Here is a 20,374-nt window from a genome sequence, read left to right on the forward strand (position 1 = left end):
GAGGAAGCGGTGAAAAACCGGAAGCAGTGTCCGGGAACTTTCTCTCGATTCGAGAGATCTTTGAACAGTTTCTTTGTCGCAGTGGGATCTTGGCACCAATACGGGTAAGGTCACGGGGCCTGCACGAAGACGATGAAGTAAGCTAGTAAGCAGCGAGATAAAATAAATCGGGTGACAGGAAGGCTACTTACTCGAAGTGATAACCCATTTCTCGAAAATATAATCGGCGGGGAGGTGGATGGAGTCCTTCCTCGGGTAGAAGAAGTCCTCAAACCATTTCTCATCACGGGATTTTGACACGTGTCGAAGGAGCCTCTCCACGGCCCCGGAATGAGAATTGACCCCTGCCCAGGGATCTAATGTTGTACATATGGGCTAGGTCGCCCAGAGTGACAGATTTACCAGTATTCTGACCGGCGGCAAGAGAATAGAGAAGAAATCTCCAAATGGCAGCAGAGATTTGTGCCATGGCAAAGTTGTTGGTGAAAATGAAGTCTTGAACGAGTTTAGGAAAAGAAAAACGGAGGCCGTATCTAAATGGGTACAGGTAAAAACTAACCCACCCTGGACGGAGGGCGTCAGCTTTCTGTCCCGGTTCAGGAATGGCAATGTCCACCTCGTCACCAAGACCAAGCAGATTCTTGATCGTGGGAATATCGGCCGCAGTCAAAGCAGAGTCACAGTCGTGGGGGTGCTTAAAAAGTCCCCGAGAAGGAAAAGTGGGGTCGAGATTACGATCAGAAGGTGTGGAGGATTGACGAGTTTTGCCCATGGTGGAAGGAGGAAATGAAAATTAAAAGAAGAAAAGAGGGTGGATTACCTGATGAAGAAGACGGGGAAGAGGAACAGTGAAGCCGGCAAAGGATAAAGAGAAGGAAGGTTGAGGGTTTAAGAGGGAAGAGTATTTTTTGAAATGATTTGAAATGATTAATGAAAAGTGGAAGGTGGAGGTTGGAGTTATAAAGAGGAGAGAGGGAGTTGGGTGCGAGAAAAGAGGAATAGGTATTTGAAATGATGGATTGCATGGGAAGGAGTGTAAAAGACGGCTTAGGGTTTTAGCGTTTGGTCACGTAAATTCCTTGCTCGATGCTTGAAAGCGTACTTCACAAGAAATTTGGGGCAAACGGTTTGGGCTAAAAATAGCACAACAAAGAAGGCCCACTTAATAAAATAAAAGCTATGGAAGGAGTGATAAGGAGGAAGGAAGCCCGCGGTTAGAAAAAGAGGAAACGGACTCAAGGGAGAATAGGAGCCCATCATAGAAGGCGCCCGGATTAAGGAAAGAGGAGTTAGGGAGAAGTTAGGGAGAAGTTAGGGAGATCAGGGAGAATTGGAAAAGGCGTCCGAATTTGAAAAGAGTCCTTATGGAAATTATATTCACTTTCCATATTCGAGGTAGGATATATCTAGGGTTCTTACCCTATAAATAGCCAAAGGAGCAAATCAAGAAGGCATTCATTCAACACCCGTATTCACACATCCACATTCAAGATCACACCTCGACATATTATACTCAAATATACGTTCGTCCAGGATCTTGGAGGCTTGACGCCTAGGGCCAGCAGGATTAGCTTTGTGCCACAATTGTAATCATCCTCCTATTCATATAGTGCAATACTTGGCAGGGTACCGTCCCTCCCGCGGTTGTTCTCACATTGGGTTTTCCGCGTCACCAAATCTTACGTGTCAATTTACATTACGCGCTTTATTTTTCTATTTACTTATTGACATACGAACGATCATACAACCAACCAACGAATAAAGACTACATTGACCCTAATTAATCGACTTGGGTAAAAATACCTAAACAATATTGTTGTTAATTATTAATTTATCTTGCATTTGAGAAAGTCGTTGTGCTAGTGCATAAACCTTTAACAACGGCCCGAACAACAACACCGGTTTTTTCTATAACAACGGTTAATAGCCGTTGTTGTCCCCTATATCTATAGTAGTGTTATCAAATATTTAACAAAATGAATAGTATTGTTGAAGTTTGAAATTCACAGGCGCATATATCATTGGAACTAAGATCACTACTCTTGTGTTTATAAAGTTATTTCTCTTTATTTGTTATTTGAGTTAGTGAAATAAGCTTATCATAAGGGCATTTTGTGCAAGTAGGTTGGACGAAAAATGGAGATGATGGAAGAAAATGAAAATCGAAATCTTTAAATATAATAATTAAAATTCGTCGCAAAAAGAGTCATTTGCGGCGATGAGATTTTGCATCGGACAATGAAATTTTGCAATAAATATTGTCCGCCGTATACATCCGTCGTAAATGGCCTTTTATGATGAATTTTTTGCCTTATTTATAACGAAATATGTTTAATAACGCTTGTCAAACCCACTTTGATTCATTCTAAAATTAAATCTCAATCAAACACCCAATCAAACACCCTATAGGCTTTAGTGTTGCACTATCTCTTTCTTTTTCTTTTTTTTTGTTAAACGGAACTTTAATAAATTAAGAAAGCGGAAGAGACCGTATGTTACAAATCATGGTGGAGGGTCCAGGGAGAGCTCGATACAAGTCATCGAGTCTAAATTATAATTAACCGAGTCTAAATTACAAAGATTCTCAACAAAAGAAGGAGCTTCACTCCAATTAAAATTTCCTTGATTTGGTCCAACATCTTTTGTAGATAACTTGGCAAGAGCGTCGGCAACGGCATTGGTGCATCTAGGCTCAAAAATGATCCTTAAAAATTGTGAGCCTTTTAATAATTCCCTACAATTCAAAATTATAGTAACCGAGAAACCAAAAACTTTAGAAAGCAGCTCGTCATTGGATATTGCATGGACTGCGGTAAGACAATAAGAACTAATAATGAAGTTTCCCACATTATTAGAAGCAAATAGTAATCATCTTCAACTTCATCATGGCGTTATACCAAAGTAGAAAGAAGCTCATTTTTAGGTATTTGATTGATCTATAACAAGATATAAAACGCATCAATAATAGCCAGAGGCGAAGCTAGTGAGTAGCAAGGGGTAGCGGTTGCTACCCCAAACCCAGAAAAACCAGAAAAACAAAAGGAAGAAGATGACTCTCGCTACCCCCAGTGCAGTACAAGTGTAAGATTAAATAGGACTGATATGTTAGCATCATAATCTAAGTGGTGCAGTGGTATATTCTTGTGTTTGTGGCTTTATGGCTTTCTTCATGACCACTCGAGTTCGATCCTCCTTGGAAGCAATTTTTCATTTTTTTTGGGTTATTTGAGGGATATTGTTGCAATTGCGTTCTTGTTTCCATGATTTTATATATTGTTTTATTACCAATAATTTATACTTAGTGTGAGTACTATCTATTATATACAAATATATTATTTCACAAATTATTAATTGGTACTCTCCCGTTTCAATCATTAATTTACATGTTTAATTTTGTGAGTGATATTTTAATCCCCTCCCAGTCGATTGAGACAAATTATGTACGAAGTATAATTTTTTTGTTATACAAGTTGTCACCTTTGTTAGTAACACTTAATGGTATGCGAATTGTTCACGTATATAACGGTCGGTCACTATAAGCGCTAAACTAGTGCGAACACGGGAGAGTACCGGAGCATAAGTGCGAACACAATTCATTTTCTGAAATTGAAAAATACAATTATTCTAACAAAAATACGTTCATTTGTGTATTTCCTAAGAGATCGAAGAAATGTTACAAAAATTTCGCTACCCCATATATTAAATCCTGCCTTCGCCCCTGATAATAGCTAACGTGGTAGATGTCCTTGTGCAAAGAATGCTCCTATTCTAAAAATTGATAGTTAACTACATAAAGTCCCAAAATGTTCCTATTTAAAAAGGAAAACGATGTGATCGTTAGGTCGTCGTTCATTTTCGGTGTACTACAACAAACCCGAAGTTAAGGCCGGTTAACCAATTGATGATTCGTCAAAAATTCGAAACAAAACTGAACGCAATTTGTCTGTTTTCGATTAGGTGAACCGTTCAAATGAATTCGGCTTCATGGTTAGTAGTAGAGATGGAGGTGGGTCGCGACTGTTGTGCCTCATGCCGGCCCACTGTGCATGGAAATGAAAATGGCACGACCGAGGCACAAAAAGGTGGGCTTCGTGTCGTGCCGGTGAAATGGAATGGCTGTCTGTTGATGTACCATGCCTAGGCGTGCCCGAGAAATTCCTCCACTTTAGCCTTATTTCTTTGTATTTTGGGCATGTCAAAGCGTGTCGTGCCTAGCCGCCTGGGTGGGTGGTGCCGTCCGTGGGCTAGGCACGGTCTTCTTTCTCAAACTTCGGCCTAGGCACGACCCGCGACCCATGGCGTGTTGTGCCGTGCTGTGCTGGGTTGTGTCAATCCCGTGTCGTGCTAAAATGGGCCATGGGTTGTGATGGTGTATGTGCTAGTCCAACGACCCGCATGCCCACTTTCATCTCTTTAGGTTTCTATTCACATACCCACAACTCTTTCTTTATCACCCAACCCGCCACCGAGTAGCCCACCACCCAACAGCCCCACCGTGAATTAAAGACAGTTAGGTCATCGCCAAAAACTCGGTCACCTTTCATTGTTTGCAACTTTACATCAAGATGTTCTTTTTTTCCTTTTTCCACGACTTGCTTCAATGTACACAAGTACACTCTTAATAACAATTAACATTGTACCATTACTCAATAGAGATGTTTAACTTAAAATTTATAGTACTTGTCCTCTTTTCATTATATGGACAATTCTCACCTAATTCCGCGCTTCTTTTCTAAAATTAACCTCTTACATAATTACATAGTCCGCCAAATTAACCTCTTATATAATTATATAGTCCGCAGATATTATATTACCCGTAAAATTTTGGCAGGCAAGGAATATAGACAGTTTTAAAAACTTGTCGAGTAGGCTAAGTAAGCCCTTTCAGGCTTTCACCCATATTAAACGCGTCACGCGTGTAATCCGTCGTCTCTTAATAAAATGTCGCTCACAGACAATATTCGATCAATTGAACTGATCACTTTTACAGCATAAATCAGCTGAACGTAGCTCATTTACATCACTACTCTTAAGAACGAGACTGTGATTTAAAAGACGAGTTTTGATCAAACCGACTTTTAAGAACAATATTAACCGAGTGAAACTCTTTTACAACCCGACCTGTATATACAGCAATGCTTGGACGTTGGACCTCATGTTGACATTGACAACCAACAAGCTCATGCATATATACACTTCTACAGTTAGAGCAAATAGCTAAAATTCCAGCACTTATAATATTATTTATTTAGTCTATGGAGTTTCTCAATCTCTTCTTATTAACCTTCATTTTCACTATGCTTCTCTTTTGTTACACTTTCCGCAATAATAAAAATAATGTGCCTACAAATTGGCCCTTTGTAGGGATGTTACTTGCCATTCTCAAAAACCTTCATCGAGTCCACGACTTTTGTATTGAGATTACGGAGAGATCCGACTTGAGTTTTCTGCTCAAGGGTCCTTGGTACACTTCCATGGATCTATTCATCACTAGCGATCCGAGAAACATACACCATGTACTGAGTAAGAACTATAGTAATTATCAAAAAGGCGATAAGTATAACGAGATTTTTGATGTCCTTGGAGATGGGATCTTCAGTTCCAAAGGTGAATTGTGGAAGTACCATAGGAGGATGGCTCAAACATTTGTAGGACACCCTCAATTTCATCAAATTTTGCTTGAGAATATTTGTACGAAAGTGGAAACTGGTCTAATACCGGTCCTTAATCACGCTTCTAAACACGGGTTAGTACTTGATTTTCAAGATTTGTTCGAAAGATTTACATTGGATAATATATGCTCTCTTACAATGGGATATGAGTTGGGATCGTTATGTGTTGATTTGCCTAGTGTTCCCTTCTCAAAGGCCTTTGATGATATTATGGAGGTTCTATTTTACCGGCATATTATACCGGTTAGTGTATGGAAGTTTATAAGGTGGCTAGGTGTCGGAAAAGAGAGGAAGTATAAAAAAGCTAGGGAAACACTAGACAAATTCATTTACAATTGCATAGCCAAGAAGCATGAATCAATGAAGCAATTTGTATCAACTAACCCTAATGATGAACAAGATATAGGTGGTGTCGATCTTTCCGTGCTGTACAAGGATAAGGAAGACAAGTTCTTAAGAGACACGATATTTAATTTCTTCATAGCAGGACGAGATACGACCAGTACTTCATTATCATGGTTTTTCTATCTAATTTCCAAAAACCCGCAAGCTCAATCAAAAATTCGACAAGAACTTATGTCAACCATGAAAGCAAATGAAAACGACAATTGTAACATGAACAAATTGTATGATTTCACTAGGAACAATTTCAAAGAAACAAGTGACAAGCTAGTTTATCTCCATGGTGCACTATGTGAGGCCTTAAGGTTGTACCCTCCGGTAGTATTTCAATCCAAATATCCAATTGAGACGGACATTCTCCCGAGTGGGCACAAAGTGGAACCACATATGCAAATTATATTCAACTTGTATGCAATGGCAAGGATGAAATCAATTTGGGGTGAAGATTGTTGCGAGTTCAAGCCCGAAAGATGGATATCGCCTCAAGGGAAGATTAGGCATGAGCCTTCCTACAAGTTTTCAGCTTTCGGTGCAGGTCCAAGATCTTGTGTTGGTAAAGACATGGCCTTCATCCAAATGAAGGTCGTGGCCGCTGCAATAATCCTAAATTACGAGTTTCGTCCATTGGAAGGTCAATTTATTGTTCCCGAGACTTCCATAATTCTTCGGATGAAGAACGGTTTAAAGGTTAAAATGTCTAAAATTTCGCTTTAAGTTACGTTAAATAATTTGGTGTTGAATATTCTCCTTGTATGTTATAATAAGAGGAATGTTCCTCCTTCTTTAGGATTTGTTGAATTTAAGTTTAAGATTGAAGTTACATCAAATAATTTGATAGAATATTCTCATTGTAAAATGTTTTTCTAGGGATTAAATCAAAGAAATTCGATTTAAAAATATATTTTATATTTCTATGCATGTGAGTATCACAAAATTGACATGTTATAAAAGTGGACATATTTCTATGCATGGTATTGGTACTCGTCTACTCGATTCCACTAAATCCGAGATCGATCCTCAACCCCGACACCGTTCTTTGTTTAATTCGCTTGGGTACTCGGATCACAATAACCAAATACATTTGTGTGAGACTAGACGAGACTCCCCGAAAATACCTGAACGAACTAGATAGCACAATTAGCTGAACGCGGTTGCACTTACAAAATTATGTCTGCTTAACATACCATGCATCGCTAACAAGTAAACTGCGCAAAACAAATTACACTAATTGGGGGGGGGGGGGGACTGCGCGCCTTGCCGCGCGCTCCAACAACTAATGTTTAGAAATATGAGAGTTTGCAAATTAAGGAGATCCTTGTATGGATTCAAACAACCCCAAAATAGTGGTTCGCCAAGCTATCCAGTAACTAGTAACTACTTAGAGCCTGGCACGGGTCCCGGCTCATCATACCCAGCCGCAGTTTTGGCCCGGCCCAAGCCAGCCATGGCCCGCTTTTCCCACCTCCCCACCGTGGCCCATCCCTGGCTTGGTCAAAGTCGTGTCATGCCGGCCTGTTGTGCTTTAGGTATTTTTAATTGTTTTTTAATTACCCTAAAAGGTCGTGCTAGTCGACAATTTCCGATTTGTTAAGATCAACAGTCATCAACACTGTCATACTCCAGTGACGTGATGTTGACAATTGCCTAAATTACGAGTTCCGTGATGTTGACAATTTCCGATTTGTTAAGATCAACAGTCATCAACACTGTCATCACATGAAATGATGACACGGAAATTCAGTCTCGATTTGGGTGCCCCCCCATCTTAGTTCTTTGGCCTGGAACACAAATTCTCCCAAAAAATTGTCCCTCCCTCGCCTTAAGAATAACAAAGTGATGTTTGTCACACTGGCCTCTTTATCCCCTCACCATCCCCGAAATACTAATTGGGTTGAAAACGACAGTATCAGTGGTGAAATGTTCAATCTCCTAGTGGCATATCTGAGGTTCAACTCACATGCCTTCTTATGCCATATTACAACAGTTTCCGAGCAAGAGAAACAGAAGCAAAGAAGAAAATAAGTAAATATGTAACTTGGAGAGCAGTTGTCCTACAAAATAACTGAGAGCCTAAAGATTTTATCATAATTGTCTCCTGTGGTTCAAAAATCAGGATGGCTAATATGCAGAAAAGCCATTCATCATAAATCCTAAACTCCGGCCATTTTGGCTGCTCTACACTCATCTAGTCCACATTGTGGCTCTACAATGTTAAATGCCCTACAAATCATGATAAATGGCCGGACTACATCCAGCAGCTTAATGATTGAGAAGAGACAGAGAAAAGAAAAAAGATTTAATGTCGATTTGTGCATCAGTAGGATCTTAATTAGATTACCGAGAATGATTAATTCCCGTGTATGAACTTCAAATAAAATGATGAGTTGGATACTGGTGCTCATAACCATTGTAATCATAGTAAAGCCTTTCTCCCTTAGCAATGTCACGGGTGGCGACTAGAAGAACGCTACATTCCCCATTCACGTCATACCTCACACATTTAAGGTTTTGTTTCTTCTTACTTTCCCTGCATATAAATAGCCTAGTTTCAAAAACTCTAGCCAAGTAGCAAAAATTTTCATAGGAGAGTCTCTCACCATAAGATTATCATGAGAGCCATATTCTTCAATCAGAATTTTTTCTTTGACCCTTGTATAATGACGGGCACATGATAATACCAAGAGAAATGTGTTTCCCAAATAGGAGTATACATGGACTTCATAAAGGATACTATTGGACATTCATGTCCAACTCTTTCGAGGTGGTTTGAAAGCCGGTGGCTTCAACTTACCTCTATCATTCGAAAGGATGAGATAGGTTAGTCCTACCTTAGAGGATCAATCTAGTTTTATTACTTTATCAAAAATAATAAAAAAAATAAAAAAATAAAGGATACTCCCTTCGTCTCAGTCATTTGTTTACCTTTGCTTTTGACACAAAGACCAAGGAAAGGGGAGGGGGGCATATGTGGTTATTGTTATTGGATGACATAGTGGACACTAACGAATGTGTTAGATCATATTCCCATTACTGCAATGGAATAGGTAAACAAATGACTTGGACGGAGGGAGTATATAACAACTGGCACATAATAATACAAAGGAAAGATGTGCACAAAATATATTGACTTCATAAATGACAAGTATGAAGGAGCTAATACGAGTGTATGAACTATTGTCAGGAAGGCAAAAGAGTTTGTCTTTACAATTAGGGTTCTCTTTGCCCATAATCATTGACAAATTAATGAGGCCATCCAAGACGATATTTCATGGTGTATGATGTGTTGATTAATAAATGAAAGTAAATGTTAATTGGGTTACCGGACTCACTCAAACCCAGTTTCGAATTGATTTGCATGTATTTCATATTCGTGTAATGATGTGTTTTAAATTTTTGGTTAAAATTTCTCACATTATGTGTTGTATGTTGGTATTGACGGCTTGACGAGTACTACGGATTTAGAAACCTTGGGTGTTTAAAGGAAGTCTAACTCGAAGTTGGAATTCCTGGAGCCAAACGTTGGAAGTTTTGAGGGTTTAAGCCACACAGGAGTAAGACTTTTGCAACCTTGTGTGTGAAATGAAATTTAGAACTCAAAGTTAGAACTCTTGGAGAGGCAAACCTTGGGAGCTTGAGGGGTTAAGCTGTGCAGGAGTAAGACTAAATAAATATATAGTGTAGGTTTAGTGGGAAGGGAGGCAGAGGAGGAATCATCAGTATATGAACAAATTAACTCTATTATTATCCTTTGACCAAAGAGGGCTAATGGGTAGATCAGTGACTAGGATTATGAGTTATGACAGATTTTTTTAGTCAGGTGGTTTGACCTCTTATTATTATTATCGGAGACGGTCTCTCCTGAAACAACTTAGCGCAGTAAATGACAAAGCATACGAATCAAATGAGCTTACGGGGTGTGATTGTTGATGCCATTGATGAATCGAGCAATATTTCCTCGTTTGTCAGGACAAATGACCAGGCTTTTTAATAGGTCTGTTGCAAGCAGCAGCGTCATCAAACTGTCACAGTCATCACGCTCTCGATTTTTAATGTAATCCACATCTCCAGTGTATTCTGCTATGAATGTCATATCCTTGATTGGAGCATCAGCCTCAACTGTGTAGCTGCAATACCAAAAGAGACAGTAACATAACACTGGTATCTCAAGGGCTGACTCAAATTGCGAGTTACGGAGTACAATATGTACAAAATATCCGATGAAAAGAACCTTACTCTAGTGTTGATTGACACACATAAGCTGTTTCCAGATCACTCACAAGTCATAACTAAGGAAAATTACGTTGAGAATGGCAGTGAGTGATCGCTACCTCATAATAATAATAATAATTAAAAAAAAAAAAAAAAAAAAAAAAAAAAAAAAAAAAAAAGGAGCTGGTTTAATGAGAATTTTGTTTTATTTTATTGTATTGTATTCTAGAACCAAATAGCAGTGATCTAAGTTGCATTAACATGCTCAGAAAAGAAAGATGGAAAAAAAAAAACAAGCATCTAGTAGGAAAAAGATAAAGTTTATTTTCTGCATCCCAACAAGATTTATTTTTTTATTTTTATTTGGGTCCATTTTCAAGACATACAGGAAAAAAAAAAATTTAGAAAGAAAAGGTATCCTCCAGTCTCCCACTTATACCCATCCAATTTGCTTATTGTGATTAAGGACTAAGTGCAAATATTATCAATTTAATCTACCAAGTCAAGAACATGACCAATTATTTTGAGATAAACCAAAATGTGAAGGAATCAGTAAAGGCACAGTATGAAGTACCCTTCACATGCGTCATAAGTTATCAATAACGGTGGGCATTCGCCTTTTATGGCCATAGCTCGGCAGTGGTTGACCGTCTCATGGTCCTCTTTTGAAAGTACCTAAAAGGAAAGTAACAGTAAGTACTTCCAGACTGAAGTGTGCAAAAACTATGCAGGAAAAATTCCACCAGCAGGAAGTAGTAAATGCAGACATGATCACATTAACAACATTACCCCATTTCCTAGAGGTTACCGCCTATGGCGAAGTAGGAGGGTCATAAGTACGACACATTTCCCATGTGTTGGGGAACACAGAGGCTATTCTAGTCTTCCAGATAACCATAAGGAAAATTGAGTCAGCCGTTTGCTACCTCTTAATATCAGAAGTAAGAAAACGAATCCATTTTTGAAATAATGGTCAAAAATAAAATATTTGTCGTTTTGGGTCGGTTTTGAAAATATTTGTCAAAATGGTGTCCACGTAGGCTCGGGATTTCTGGACCTAAAACACGCCATTACCAATGGCGTGTTTATAATGAGTACGGAAAGAAACTTCATTAAAAAATGGACTAAAACAAACACGCCATTGGGAATGGCGGGTTTCGGAGGGGAAACACGCCACACCTAATGGCGTGTCAGTTGAGGAAAAAAATTATTGTAAAGACACGCCACTACTAATGGCGTGTTTCCTTCACAAAACACGCCATTAGTAGTGGCGTGTTTCAGGTCTAGAAATCCCGAGCCTACGTGGACACCATTTTGACAAATATTTTCAAAACCGACCCAAAACGACAAATATTTTATTTTTGGCCATTATTTCAAAAATGGACTCTAAGAAAACTTGGTGAATTATATAGCTTTATTCCATCAAACTTCAAAGGCAAATAAATAGTAAATTTTTATGTTCCATGGAAAGTGAAAATAGAATCGATAACCCAAGTTGCTAGTAACAATGTAGCAGCAAGGTGAGACTCACCTGCATTCCCCCATCTTCATATATAGCTTGATTAGCAGATCTTGGAGCCATTCCTGGCATGTAGGTCAGCTCGTTACTAAACTCCATGTTTAGCGCTGTTAAAGCTGTAGCAAGAGAACGCATTTGTTCTAGCCTTCGAGCAGGATCTTCTGTTGGGACATAAGGAAGCAACCTTCTCTTTTTCTTCTTGTACAAAACCAACGAGCGCCTTCTGCGTTTCTTGGAATCTAAGACACAACTTTATATTTCAGTCAAGAACCATACATATCCTATAAATCCTACATGGATTGCACTCTCCTTTTAAGAATATGAGAAGGATAAAATGTCAGATAGTTTTGAATAAACAAGTTTTATGCAGAGAAGCCCATAAAAGTTGGAAAAGATTTAAACATACCAGAGAGTTTTGAGTAAACAAGCTCATGATCATAAATTCATCAAATTAATGGAGGTTTCTTACAACAGACCATAAAGCGTGATTGGATGCTCGTATACTTGTTTAAAGCCAAAAAAGGTAGGGATCATATTGGTATAAACCAAACAATACAAGCCTTAGACGGAATTACAATCAAAATCAACTTTTGTAAGTGAGAAATATGTGACACAGAAATATAATTATTCAATAGCTAACCCTCACTATATGAGCTAATATAAAGATTTGTGTTTATCAAAGATACGACCTTATGGATTTGTTTGGATACAACAAGAGGAGAAGAGGGAAAGGGAGCGAGTGGAAGACAGGAAGCTTCGTTTAAAAAGGTGTGAGCACTGAAGCATCAGGGTTCTGAGACACATGGGATCCAAAAGGAGCACCAAGGTGCACTCGAGGCACATTATTATTAAATCCTATATTTTTTTTTCCAAATTCTTTTATTTCACCCTTCTCTTCTCCCCCTAAAGCTTAATTTCACTTATAAATTCATGTTCGCCCTCTTTAAAAACAAAAACAGGCCTATTGTTGCACACAAAAATATTCTAAAACATAGATGTTCATTTGATAATCAATGCGCCTCGTGTTCATAAGGCGTGTGCCATCGCGCCTTGCGCCTCATCACCTCAGTGCGCCTTGAGCTTTCTCAAACTAAGGCTGGAGGGGAATGAGAAATGGACTACTGTCATTTTCCTTCTAAATTTTTCCTATGTTAGGACTTAAACTTCGTATGTATGAGAAAAAACGGATCTTTTTCTCTTCCCTCACTCACTCTTCAATTCCCTCCATTCAAATAAAGTGAACAGGTGATAAACCATTACTTACGAAGAATGTTGATATGTTATTCAAGTTTACCGGAGGGAGGGAGATGGAGCCCTCCAAATTTTTAAATGATAGTTGGATTTTAATTTAATTTGTACTTTGTAAAAGGCAAAATGGATTTCTATCTTTCCCTCCCCAATAATCTCTCCAACCTAACTTGCTAAATAAACAATGAAGTATGTCCCTTACCTTTCTCCTTCCCTCCCGTCCCTCCAAATCCCTCCATCCAAACAAAGTGTTGAAGTTTCAAAGCAAACCTCAACAAGCTTTGATACAGTTCCAATAAGATAGCTACATGAACTGGTTTTCACCTTACGACAAAATGTAGAAACAAAAGAACCCAGCTGCGTATAAAGTTGTTATTGCCCACCTAGAGTCCTAGATATTGTCGATAGTCCTTGAAAAATGTATGATCACCAAAAGAAATTCCCACTCCACTCACAAAAACAATCTCCTCTATCAAGAAGTAGATAGCAAACAAAAATCTTAGATATTGATAATTGAGACAGTCTCCATTTCCTTTCTTGAAAAGTGACATATGTGATAAGCTACTCATGGAGATCTTACCCGTAGAGATCCATAAACTACTTCTATATATGGTGACTCATACTCTCTGGTCCCTCCATCTTTTTTGAATGTACTCATTTGATTTTAAGGGTCAATCGATAACAGCTTTACCAACATTCTCACTATATACACACTACAATTTTAAATAAATAATAATATGAGTGGGTGTTTCAATAAACCAACCGTGATTTATTTTTCATTGTATCTACATATATGTGGAGAAATTACTAGTCAAAATTGACAGCGTTAGACCATCAACGTCATTGAGGACAGTACAAACGGGATGGAGCTCACATATAAGAAATGAATAAAAAAAAACGCGGAAAAAAAATCAACTTGATCACAGCGATTAAATGAAAAGAGAGAAACCTGAAATAGGCAATGGATAAGGGGAAGAATTTAGAGGTGCATCTAGTCATGATTACTAGATCCGAAAATTTTGCAGCGAAACTAATGAACTGCTATCATTAACCAGTGAACTTGTTATTCGTCAGAAGCTTCACAACCAACTGACATCAGTTATTCTAGTAAGCAGACTACTGAGAGGAGATGATATCTAAATTTTCAAGCTATAGGTTAAGTGAGACCAAACAATAATACTTCCCCTATTCCAATCAAGAGTATTCATTTTCAAAATTATGCGAGTTTTTAGGCAACAGAGCTTACAGTTAATGTATGTATATAGCACTATAGCTGCAGCACACCATAGTTACTGTCCCGGAAAATAGTTTATAGGAACCCTAAAAATGCCGAAAACATAGCCCTAACTACTTCATTGCTTTGTGATCATTTGAATTCTGAATATGAGTTTTAATCCTTTTACAAACCCCAAAAATCACGAAAACATAACCCTAAATACTGCATTGCTTTGTGATCATCTGAATTCTGAGTATGACTTATAATTCAATTACAAGCCCCAAAAATCCCCAAAACATAACCAAATCAATTTTGGACATAAAAGCCACAATCTGACATAAATATAGAATGAATTTTTATGAATTCCAACTGAAAAAACAGTGAACAAGTCACTCCAGTTCAAGCAAAATACACATTTCCGGGTCCATGCGAAACATCTACGAAAACAAATCAACTGTAAGCAATGTCATTACCTTGTGAAGAAAAACTACATTTGAAGTGGAGAGTTTTACACTTCTGAATTTTAAAGAAGTCTATTATCTTCCTCTGCGACAAACCTATCAAAACACCGCAAATTCTCATATAAGACCATCTTATCACCCAACACACATGCATCATCAACCAATCAACACACACAATTTTCAAAAATCATCACAAAACAAAAAATCAAAAAAATAAAATAAATTTACTTAGCAATGTAATGAATGGGCCCTACATCTAACAGGAGGTGGACCGGAACAACTCGGGCAGAGCCAGGATCCGATAGGAACCCGAACAACAATGGGTCTCACACAACCCATATGAAACCCTTTATCACATTTATCACACAACAATAATTCTTCAGGCTTTTCTCCGGTCCCACATTGTTCACATACAACATTCGTATAATCATCGCTTTCGATTACCGCATACTTAGCCTTCTCCATTATCTCCACCATGCTCTTATATTTCCTCTCCTTCATTAGCGGTTTCTGCGACAATTTTGGCGGTGGTTGCTGCGGCGGTTGTTGCGGTGGTGGAGCCGCCGCAGTACGGCGGACGGAGCCATTGAAGGGGAAAAGCTTCTGGGTCGGGGTGGATGGGGCCATTCTGAAATGGGTCGAAGTCGGATTGTGGAATTTCGGGTCGGATGGTTTGTGGGTCGGGTAATCGGAGCTTAATAATTTGTAAAGGTGGGAACTTTTTATTATTTTTTAATTGAGAGAGGTGAAGAAAGGGGTTTCATGGTGGTGATGATGGTGAATTGCTGGATTGGTTAGCAATTAGCATTTCTGTTGAATTGTACATTTGTACTGTATGTGTACTCTGTATTCTGTAATGGTGAAAATTGGTAAAAAGGAAAAAAAATGGTTAGGTTGAATCAGCCTTTTTTTAATGGGTTAAATTTCTTGATTTCAGGTTATTGGGTAGTTTAAATTTTATTTTTCTTAGCCGTTGATATATTTTGGGTGGGTTGGGACCTTGGGAATTGAGATAGACCTGTAAAACGGGGTTTATGTTGGTTTGCGAGTCTGGTAATTAGGTTTGGCTAACATGTGTCGGATGGGTTAGAGAATATGCGCATGGGGTTTATCGGTCCGAAATCGGACCGGATCGAATAACCACTTACCCTAAAACGAAGATCGGACCGGTTAGGAGTGAATCTGGACCGGATCAAAATCCATTAAGTTTAGGTTTTCCAGTTTGGACCGGAAGGGTAAATTGAGGTTTTTTTAGTATGGGCGGAACCAAAGACCGGGCGCCATATTTTTTTAGACCCGTAGACCGGACCGATATGTATGCGGTCTGGACCGGATCGAAGCGACCGGTCTGAGACTGTCTAATTTGCCGGTTTGGGCCACTTTTTGAGCACCTCTATGCGTATATGTGTTGTAGGGTTTTTACCGGTATGGTTTTTAATGTCATTTTTACATTATTTATTTCGGTAGCTTTTACAATTTAAAGTGTAAGCACTTTCAAATTCTCAATTATGAACTTTGGCATTCGTATATTATGCAAGTAAATATACATTTAAATCATCATATATTCTAGCTTAAACAAAAAAAAATGAGGGTGAATGGGCAACGCCAGAGGCTGCTGTAGATAAGGAGGTGTACATACGGGTGGACGAGACCAGCGACGAGGATGAACAAAATTAATGTAGATGTTCGGGTCGTTGATGGAGTGTAAACTGGTGTGGGGTGGTTTTTCAAGACGATAAAGGAGTTGTGGTCTAGGGAGAATAGGGTGGAGATGGAACCAAGGGAAGCGGACGCGGAATGACAAGTCTAAAAGAAGCGAAACACATAGGATGTAGAAATGTGGCCGTCGAAAGTAAAGTGCTCTGCTTGTCTAGCGGCTACTGAAGTTTAAAATATCATAAGCAGGGTTACAATGAATTTTTTTTCTTATTATATCAATGATATCTTAGAATTAAGTAATAACTTTGATCAAGTCTATTTCATGGTATTTTATAGGTATAAAGTTTAATAGAGTTGTTCATGAACTCGCTCATATTCGTCCATGGCGTTTAGGAAAAAGTGGTTATCTAGTCTTTCTGAGAAAATCACGAAGTTTGTAAAGTCCAATTTGTTTTGGGTGGTGCTCATTCATGGACGGATTTTACTCTTTTATGGACGCAAATGATCATTTTACCCCTTTTATTTCAACCCAAATTTTCAATTCTCTCTCTATTCAATTCTCCTCTTGAATTCCACCACCTCCCTCCCCCACTCTTGACACCACCTTGCCACTGCCCTTCCCGGCCTTAGCTTGTCGCCAACCATCGCCTCCCTTGACCGACGAGGCCCACCACACTAATGCCATCCATTGTTGAGCAGCAGCAGCAGTTATAGCTTACGACAATATGAAGAGCGATGACGAAAGCGTGAAAACAATGCAATGCGTTTGTTTACAAAAAGTTTCAATTTCATCCATTGCTATTCGTTAACACTAATCAATGCTAAAGTTTTACCAAAAAAAAAAAAACTAATCAAAATGCTATTGATGTCAATTTGCCATCTGCCTTAAAGGATCAGACTCTAAGGATTTCGATGTTCTTGCTAGTGATACCACCGCAAATCTGCAATCGGTCTTCACATGACAATAATTATTCCATCAAACCCTAATTAAATTAAATTAATCTCATAATTTGATAGAACATAGTTAATCAAGTTAATAAATTAGAGTTATTACTTGATAGACATGTTCATAATTGAGTAATTTGACGGATTTGACTAATTTTGTGAGGAAGAGAATTAGGGAGGGGTTTTATTGTTCTTTGGGAGAAGGGTAAGGTATGCAAAAGTAATGACAAAAAGTCCATGAATGAGTAATATGTGTCCATGAAAGAGCAACTACGTTTGTTTTTTCACTAAATCTCATTGAAGACGGACGATATCCGTCACAAGCTTGTGACGGATACCGTTTCCTCTCACAAAATATCCATTGAGAGGTGAGTGGGAAGCACATGGGGGGTGCCCCACCTTGTCCCCTCTCTCTTTTTGTTAGAGGTCTTCAGCTTGTGACGGGATAGCCCGTCACAAGCAAGACGCTTTGTTTTTTTTATAAATCATGAAGTTTGTAAAGTCCAATTTGTTTTTTCTTTTTTTTTTGTTGATCAGGAGTATCTTGACCACTTGTTTAAGAGATGAGAGCCCTTACCACTCATACCAGCCAATTTTGGTTGTAAAGTCCAATTTGTTGAATAGCATGTAAACCCTGCAAAAAAAAATGGTCTAAGTTCCACTTCTATTGAAATAATAATAAGACGAAAACCAATTATTAATATAAAGTATATATAAAAATAAATATTACTCACAAACAATTTTGAAATACTTCACCCACAATTTTTAAACATCATGAAATTATAATTCACAAACAACGATATTCAGTAGTTATTTTGAAAAAAATTAAGAAATTAAAACTTTGTAAGAAATATGCTACACACACCATGTAGAGTTTGATAACTGTTGTGTATTGTTAGATATTTTGAGATTTGACAAGCGATAGACTCTATGTTTCTTTTCGACTTGACAACTTTGAGTCATTGTGTAACTGAAATGATCTCAGACGGACTTGGGATCAGCTTAGAATTTTGAGTTTGAGTTTAGCTTAGAGCTCGTCGCCTAATTTATTGAAATTCGTGTTCTGCTTGGTCAAGGCTTAAACTCGAATATAATCAAGCTAAATTTGTTATAATATTATATCCATTTTTTAACACTCTTTCTGGCTAAATATAAATGTTTTTTTTTTAAATGAAAGATTAAAAAAAAGGTAAAATATAATGTAATTATAAATACCCAAAAGAAAACTTAAATATAACTAAAAGAATATCAAAATTATATTATACATTAAAAGAGAAAAAAAAAAGATCTTAAAAACAAGTTTAAAAAACTTTCAATCCAATCCTTGCTAAATTCACGATCAACTCAAATTTGGTCAATCTCGAACTCGAGATCACTTTGGCTGGGTTTGACCGAGAACGATTTAATCGAGTTTGAATCAGGCTTAAACCAAACTTTTTGACAACTTAGCAAATCGGCTTAAAACATTTATAGCCTTAATACATAAACCTAATTTGGGGCTTCAGTTGTCATTGACTTTACTTGACTCCTCTCTCACCCCTGCCTTCACACCTCTATTAATAGTATAGACTACATTAACACATTGCTTGGATAAATTGGTTATGAGTCAATTTTAAATGTTTGGATTACTCTTTGGGTGGATGGCTCGATTCCTATCCCGATACATTATGATCTTTTATATATTGACTCATCCCGAAATAACTTGAGAGTCAAGGATCTTATTTCCGCAAATAATACGTGGAATGTTGACATGGTTTTGACTTTCTTTGAGGATTCTTTCACTGCTAGAATTCTGGCTATTCCGATAAGTAGCGACAACAAAGAGGATTTTGCTTTTTGAAAATTGTCGAAGAATGGTAATTATTATGTCAAGAAAGGTTACTTTGATGCTTCGCAGGATTATTGGAATTCGAAGGCTAGTGTTAAAGACTTGTCTCGTATTTCGTCGGGGTGTAGGACATTTATTAAAAATGTTTGTTGTAGGGCATGAATTTGAAAAGAGAGGTAGTGGTGATGGCCTAGTTTGTCAACTATGTGATAAGCAATGCATGCAATCTCTAGAACATTTGTTCCAGGATTGCGGGTATGTGTCTAGTTTGAGGAGTGCGACTCATCTTGGTATTAATGCTAATAGTGGCTCTAATATTAGCATCCAGGAATGGATTATCAATTGGTTTAGCTTATATTAAGAAAGAAGAATACTATTGATGAAGTTATTTCTATCATGTGCACTCTTTGCATAATCTAGGTTACTCGTAATAAGCAGGTGTAATACCCCAAATATTTTAAAACTTATTTTAATACTTCAAATATAAAAAAAAAAAAAAATTAAATTATATTGGAACTTAACAGCTGGCCATCTATTTGGAAGCGGTTTCCTTTGTCTTTTTTTTTTACATACTTAATAGCTATCACTTTGGGGGAAAGATATATAAAAAAAAAAAAAAAAAGGGAAAACCCTGGGCTGTCTCCGGAATCGACGGCGATAACTCCCCTGCTTCCTTCCTTATTATCTACCATGATTCATATTCTTAATCCGGTGGTCAAGCTGTCCAGTCATGGCTTTGTATTGTTAATCTTCTCTGCGCCCAATTCCAATTAGTATTTCAAAGTGAAGGTAACACGATTTTCTTCAATGGGTTTGTAGTTGAATAAGGATGGAATATTATTGTGGTTAAGTGGAACATTCAATTTTTACAAAGTATGATGGGTGATTGTAACTATCCGTAGAATGAGCTAGGCATGATTATGTGATATTGATGGAAAATTTCATATTATATAATGGTATCAACCAATTCCATCTCAATTTCAATATCGATATTGTCAAAAGGTTCAAAGAACCGTGCTCAACACTTAGAATAAAATTATAAGCCACTCACCCACGAGTAAACTACCCAAATTTTAAAACTCAGAATAAACATCTGATGAATTCGTTGATACCATTATATAATATGAAAATTTCCATCAATATCACATAATCATGCCTAGCTCATTCTACAGATACCTGCAATCACCCATCACACTTTGTAAAAATTGAATGTTC

At 37.8% G+C, this 20,374-nt stretch overlaps 2 protein-coding genes across 3 annotated transcripts; one reads left to right on the top strand and one right to left on the bottom strand.

Annotated features, from left to right (window-relative positions):
• Nucleotides 1-5,157: 5,157 nt before the first annotated feature.
• LOC141643380 (alkane hydroxylase MAH1-like) lies at nt 5,158-6,979 on the top strand. Its single transcript, XM_074452520.1, has one exon. It carries the CDS (start codon nt 5,256-5,258, stop codon nt 6,786-6,788), a length of 1,533 nt encoding a protein of 510 aa, XP_074308621.1. The 5' UTR covers nt 5,158-5,255; the 3' UTR covers nt 6,789-6,979.
• Nucleotides 6,980-8,077: 1,098 nt separating this feature from the next.
• LOC141643381 (putative Histone-lysine N-methyltransferase ATXR5) lies at nt 8,078-15,575 on the bottom strand. 2 transcript variants are annotated; one of them, XM_074452521.1, is made up of 6 exons: nt 14,982-15,575; nt 14,740-14,823; nt 11,815-12,041; nt 10,858-10,958; nt 9,986-10,198; nt 8,078-8,601 (listed from the first exon to the last, which is right to left on the bottom strand). In XM_074452521.1, exons 1-6 carry the CDS (start codon nt 15,352-15,354, stop codon nt 8,442-8,444), a joined length of 1,158 nt encoding a protein of 385 aa, XP_074308622.1. In that variant the 5' UTR covers nt 15,355-15,575; the 3' UTR covers nt 8,078-8,441. The 2 variants fall into 2 exon arrangements, with proteins under 2 accessions (XP_074308622.1, XP_074308624.1); XM_074452523.1 differs by lacking the exon at nt 14,740-14,823 and having other exon boundaries at nt 14,982-15,569.
• Nucleotides 15,576-20,374: the final 4,799 nt, after the last annotated feature.

This window comes from Silene latifolia, chromosome 2 (assembly GCF_048544455.1).
Source record: "Silene latifolia isolate original U9 population chromosome 2, ASM4854445v1, whole genome shotgun sequence".
Taxonomy (NCBI): Eukaryota; Viridiplantae; Streptophyta; class Magnoliopsida; order Caryophyllales; family Caryophyllaceae; genus Silene; species Silene latifolia.